Consider the following 6,132-nt stretch of genomic DNA (forward strand, 5'->3'; position numbering starts at 1 on the left):
GCATTTCGCTCAAAATGTGTTCAAAGAAACAATGTCACTGAATCCATGAGAGGGGGGAGGAGGCGGTGACATTTTAAACTACATAGCGCACAATTAAAGGAAGTTATTGTGTAGGAATTGCCTTGGGGCTTCTCAACTCTCGCATAGGAAAATATTTTTATTAGAACAAATCCTTTTGCAGATTCCCAAAATCGTCTCTTAACAAAACACGGCAATGGGTGTATTTGGAGATTGAGCTTGTAAAAGATGATGAGAGAGGAATCTCAGGCTTCCCTCCCCCCCCACCTCCATGCTTGTTATTAATGGACCCTTCATTTTCTTAACGTGAGAGCAGATGATTTTATACGTACGCCACTTTATTTTGTAAATTAGTTATTTGATGTTAGTGAATACATTACCCTTAATATTGCTTATTATAACCAAAGATGCTGAAAAGGGCTGTAACCAGTTACCCTGGGATGCTGACGTATTCATAAATGTTCTCTGTCAGCAGTAACAGGCAGAGAGACTTGTTCTTAGAAAAATGCTACATGGGACACCTGGGTGGCTCAGTCGGTTAAGCGCTGGACTTTGGCTCAGGTCATGATCTCACAGTTCCTGGGTTGGAGCCCCTGATCTCACAGTTCGTGGGTCCGAGCCCCGCCTCGGGCTCTGTGCTGACGGCTCAGAGCCTAGACCCCGCTTCCGATTCTATGTCTCCCTTTCTCTCTGCCCCACCCCCGCTTGTGCTCTCTCTCTCTCTCTCCCTCTCAAAAATAAATAAACATAAAATTTTAGGGGGCGCCTGGGTGGCTCAGTGGGTTGTGCCTCCGACTTCAGCTCAGGTCATGATCTCATGGTTCGTGAGTTCAAGCCTCATGTCAGGATCTGTGCGGACAGCTCAGAGCCTGGAGCCTGCTTCGGATTCTGTGTCTCCCTCTCTCTCTGGCCCTCCCCTGCTCACACTCTGTTTCTCTCTGTCTTTCAAAAATGAATAAATGTTAGGGGTGCCTGGGTGGCTCAGTCAGTTGAGCGTCTGACTTCAGCTCAGGTCATGATCTCAGGGTTCATGAGTTCAAGCCCTGCATCAGGCTCTGTGCTGACAGCTCAGAGCCTGGAGCCTGCTTCGGATTCTGTCTCCCTCTCTCTCTGCCCCTCCCCTGCTTGTACTGTCTCTGTCTCTCAAATATAAACATTAAGAAAAATTTTTTTAGGGGCACCTGGGTGGCTCAGGTGGTTAAGGGCCCAACTTCGGCTCAGGTCATGATCTCACAGTTCACGAATTCGAGCCCAGTGTCGGGCTGTGTGCTGAGAGCTCAAGGCCTGGAGCCTGCTTCAGGTTCTGTGTCTCCCTCTCTCTCTGCCCCTCCCCTGCTCACACTCTGTCTCTCTCTCTCAAAAATAAATAAACATTTATTTATTTTTTTTTTTTGAAAGATGCTACATATATCGTTCACTAAGTAGAGAGACAGCTGATAGATTGATACTGGGAGTATTGATAAATGTTTCGTTGTGGTGGTTTTGGTTGAGGGCTGGGGTGGTCAGATTGTTCAGAAAGCCACAAATAATAAATCCGTGAATACTCAACTCTTGCACCAGTTTTCTATAGCACAGACATGCTTAGGTATGATTGACGTCTTCACATGTTCTTAGTTCTTAGTTCTCTAGGGGATTGGGGAAAACACATACCACAGAGAAACCCTTGATTTCTGCTCATGAAGTGTGAAACATTATGGAGCATTTATAATCAAATTAGTTAACTTGGTTAATCCGGAGGTCTTTCTAGTTTTCTTTTTTAATTAAAAAAAAATAAAATAAAATAAGCTTGCTTTATTGAACAGGAGGAGCTCCATACCGTAGACTTGGCTTTCGGGAGAAAGTGCTTTCAAATATATGGGTTGTCCAAAGTAAGATAACTGAAACCTGCTTTTAAAAAACTTGTTTCCATCTCTGCTGCCAATCCCGTGGCTCGCCCCGTTATCTTCAGCTTTTGAAGAGTGAAGGAAGCGCTCGTTTCAGACGTTACTGAGCGGTCGGTAGGAAGAAACCCCGAAGTGTTTTGCGCCGGCCGCCCGCCCGCCGGAGGGAAGGAGACGGCGCTCCCCGACTCCCCGACTCCCCGACGCGGTCGCCGGCGCGGATGCGGGAGCCTCGCAACGCCGCGCGGTGCGGGGCCCCGGGGACCCGGCCCTGGCCAAGCCCGCATTTCCACACCCACCCAGGATTTCCTGGGTTTGGTGCGAGGGACGCCCGCCGGGCGTGATCGGGGGGCGGATGGCGGCCACGGGGAGGCAGCCGCGAGAGCCCACACGCGTGGGAGAGCGCGGCCCCCGTGCGCGCGCGCCCCGAGCCCCCGCGTCCGACTGAGGGCGCCCGGGGCGCGCGCTCCGGGGCCCGGGGCCCCGCCGCCCAGGCGCGGCCGGTGGGGGTGGGAGGGGGGGGTGGCGGGGGCGGGGGCGCCGCGGGCTTTCTCTGTTGCTACAGCCGTGATGTCACTCGCCCGTCCTAACCCGCGGTTGGTTGTTGTGTGTTTCAGCTCTGCCTGCAGTCGAACACAAAGACCTGGAGGAGACTCCCACGTCGTTCGGGGAGAAGAAAGGAGGCGGCCGGGCGCAGCAGAGGAACTCGTGGCTCGTGGCCTTCCGGAGAGGGGGGGCGAGCGGATCGGAGGCGGGGGGCGCGGGGGGCGGTCGGCGAGCCGTGAGATGAGGCGCCGCCGCCGCTGCTGCTGCCGCCGCTGCTGACGACACCCAGACCCCAGGCTCCGTGCGCCGCCCTGCGTGCTTCATGTACATGTGTCTGCCCCGCGCACCCGGAGGCGCCCAGACGAGAATCCAACACGGCTGCCGGGGAGAGGCCACCCACCATGCCCACGGAGACGCTCCCGACAGGTAGCATGGTGAAGCCGGTCAGCCCCGCGGGCACCTTCACCTCGGCCGTGCCCCTGCGCATCCTCAACAAAGGCCCCGACTACTTCCGCAGGCAGGCCGAGCCCAACCCCAAGAGACTCAGCGCCGTGGAGAGGCTGGAGGCCGACAAGGCCAAGTACGTCAAGAGCCAGGAGGTCATCAACGCCAAGCAGGAGCCCGTGAAGCCGGCCGTGCTGGCCAAGCCGCCCGTGTGCCCCGCCGCCAAGCGCGCCCTGGGCAGCCCGACGCTCCGCGTGTTCGGCGGCCACGCCAAGACCGAGAGCGGCGTGCAGAGGGAGACCCTGAAGCTCGAGATCCTGAAGAACATCATCAACAGCTCGGAGGGCTCCAGCTCGGGCTCGGGGCACAAGCACAGCGCCCGGAACTGGCCGCCCCACCGGCCGGACTCCGCCGACCTGCAGCGGCACTCGTTCGCCGAGTCCCTGAAGGTGTACCCCACGCAGGGCCGCGGCAGCCCGCAGGAGGGCGGCTCCCACGGGGGCCGGCGGCTGCTGGAGCCGGCGGCCGAGTCCTTCCTCCACGTCTCGCACAGCTCCTCGGACATCCGCAGGGTGACCAGCGCGAAGCCCTTGAAAGCGATCCCCTGCAGCAGCTCCGCGCCCCCCCTGCCTCCCAAGCCCAAGGTCGCGGCCGCGGCCACCGCGAAGTCCCCCGAGGCCGACGCGGTGGAACCGGCCTGCGGCGTCAGCCGGAGGCCCTCGCTCCAGCGGTCCAAGTCGGACTTGAGCGACCGGTATTTCCGGGTGGACGCGGACGTGGAGAGGTTCTTCAACTACTGCGGACTGGACCCCGAGGAGCTGGAGAACCTCGGCATGGAAAACTTTGCCCGGGCCAACTCCGACATCATATCCCTCAACTTCCGCAGCGCAAGCATGATCAGCTCAGACTGCGAACAGTCTCAGGACAGTAACAGTGACCTTAGGAATGACGACAGTGCCAATGACCGGGTGCCATACGGCATCTCTGCCATCGAAAGAAACGCGAGGATCATCAAGTGGTTGTATAGCATCAAACAAGCCAGAGAGTCACAGAAGGTCTCCCACGTGTAAGACAGAAAGGCCGTGCGAAGGAGGGAGGGGTGGGTCTCTGTGCATCCGCAGTCGTGAAGGGTGTGAGGTCTCCTTGAAGTGTTGTGAGCTTCTCCACTCTCTTTGTGTTGCTTGTTGTGCAATGTTTCCAAGTTGCATGCCTGTCAACATGGGGACCGACCCGGCTTCCACGTCCACCATCGCTGCAGAGCCCGGCTGAACGCACGTCACCTGCCAAGAGTTTGCGGCCAGAATCCGGAATCCAACTAGGGCTTCGATCTTTTGAGCAAAACTGTTTACACGAAAAACGGTAGACAACTTCTTCAATATTTATGTGGTTCTTGTGTTTTTCTATCCCGCGCTATTGTGTCTTAATTAAAAATCTTATCCACTGGCTTTTAAGTTGAGAGGAGAACCGTTTCGAAGTAAAAAGCCAACTTGCCTACACGCGAGACCCAAACAGTGGGGAAGGAAATGGGATCTGCTACCAAACGGATAACAGTGACTGACCTGAGTGAGAGAACCAGGCTGGGTTTTCTGAGGAAGAAAAGCGGTGAGCCTGATGTTAAGCGTTCGCGTATTGGAATTCTCCTGCCACTCGTTAAAGTAATGGGGCAACCGTGCTACGTTCTGTGTCCGACTCCGTGTGTAAAATGTTGGTGCTTCTGTGTAATACTGACCCCGAGGAAAGACAATCAGATACGGCGAGGGCGATTAAATCTAGGAGTCCGGGGGTTGGGGGTTTTGTTGATGTTCTGATTTGGGTTGATTCCAGAATTCCTACTATTAATCTTTTGACGGGAATGGCCATCCTAAAGCTGATACTAAATGTCTTAAAAAACAAAACAAAACAAAAAGGTTTTTGATCAAGAACTGATTCTGTGCTGATTCTCTTCCCTCTCTCCTCCCCTTCCTGCGTTGTTGTTTTATTTGGGAGAGGGGGGTGGGGCTTGCGCAGGTTTGAGTTCTCTGAAGACATAAACACAAATGGAAATACCAGCCATATCAGTATAGAGCCTCCCATGCAGAAGTGAATACCTTCCGTAGCTGAACCATATCCGAGCAGTGCGATTGTGTTGTCTTGCCTATGTTATTCTCTCAGGCTGTGGACCTTTGTTACAGCTCTAGGAAACTGTAGAGACATGATGCCATGTAGCTTCCCGCCCCCCCCCCCGCCCCCCCCCCCCCCCCGCCTTTGGTCTCTAGTGCTGCCTACCAACTTGTTCCCCGTTTTCCCCAGTAACCTGTCCCGCAGGTGGTTAGTTAGCTGTGGACCAGCTGATAGTCGCGGTGCGGTCGCAGAGAGGTAAACGTGTGGCAGTCTGCTTCATTGCTCTGTACTCATGCCCCGAAGTTCTCAGCAGCAGTACCTTAGACTTCATCGGCTAATGGGAAACTTTTTATGGTGTAAATGCTGTAAGACTTTGTACATACTTCAGTTGTTATGAAATCTTTAAGAAACAAAAAAAAGTTACGCTAATAAATAGCTCTGGTGCAGGCACTAATGGTGGTGGTTTCTCTTTGTCCTTTTCTTTGCTCCCTCCTTGAACGTTTAATTTTGGACTGTGGGCCAGAAGCGGATTTTTGGTCGTGTTGAAGACACATTGTTTCATTAAGCTATTTTTACCACATCACAGTTCTTCCGAATGATAGCGATAGCAATGTGCTTTTGTTAAAATAGCTTCATCCGGCTTCCTAAAATATGCTGCCTCTTCTTTACTTAGTTCACACGTTTGTTATTTTTACCTTTTCTTACACATCAGGATTTTTCACATCTTCTCCAAGACTCCAGTTGTAAATATTTATGAGTTCATACAGCGGAGACATCCCTTTGAATGGTCTTTATTTGTACAAGCCCGACATCGTTAACATTACATGTGTCCATACACGTGCCCACCCGTTCATTCGTTCCTCTTTCAACAGGTCATTGGACGAGCGGCTCCCTTTTTCAGGCCTCACAGTAGGCACATGACTATCGTGGTCAACAACACGGTCTCTGCCTCAAGGAGCACAGGTTCTCACATTTACTTTCCGAGAAACATCGCTCTTCTTAGTGGACCTACCTTATCTCCTCTTATGAGGACATTGAGTATTCAACTATTTACCGAATCAAGTTATTTGAAGGCTAACACTTCTTCAAAAGTTCCACATGATATGTTAGTGTGGAAGAAAGCATTCTTTGAAAACTTTTCAGA

At 53.2% G+C, this 6,132-nt stretch overlaps 1 protein-coding gene across 5 annotated transcripts in view; it reads left to right on the plus strand.

Annotated features, from left to right (window-relative positions):
• The window catches only part of FAM110B (family with sequence similarity 110 member B), a 141,402-nt gene extending 135,964 nt beyond the window's left edge, over positions 1 to 5,438 (plus strand). For all 5 annotated transcript variants that reach the window (XM_053896547.1, XM_053896549.1, XM_053896546.1 and 2 more), the window contains one exon: positions 2,516 to 5,438. In XM_053896547.1, coding sequence (XP_053752522.1) covers positions 2,846 to 3,958 — 1,113 coding nt within the window. In that variant the 5' untranslated portion in view covers positions 2,516 to 2,845 and the 3' untranslated portion in view covers positions 3,959 to 5,438. The remainder of the gene's footprint in view (positions 1 to 2,515) is intronic.
• The last annotated feature ends 694 nt before the right edge of the window (positions 5,439 to 6,132 follow it).

This window comes from Panthera pardus, unplaced genomic scaffold, assembly GCF_024362965.1.
Source record: "Panthera pardus isolate Hobbes unplaced genomic scaffold, ASM2436296v1 HiC_scaffold_7, whole genome shotgun sequence".
Lineage (NCBI taxonomy): Eukaryota > Metazoa > Chordata > Mammalia > Carnivora > Felidae > Panthera > Panthera pardus.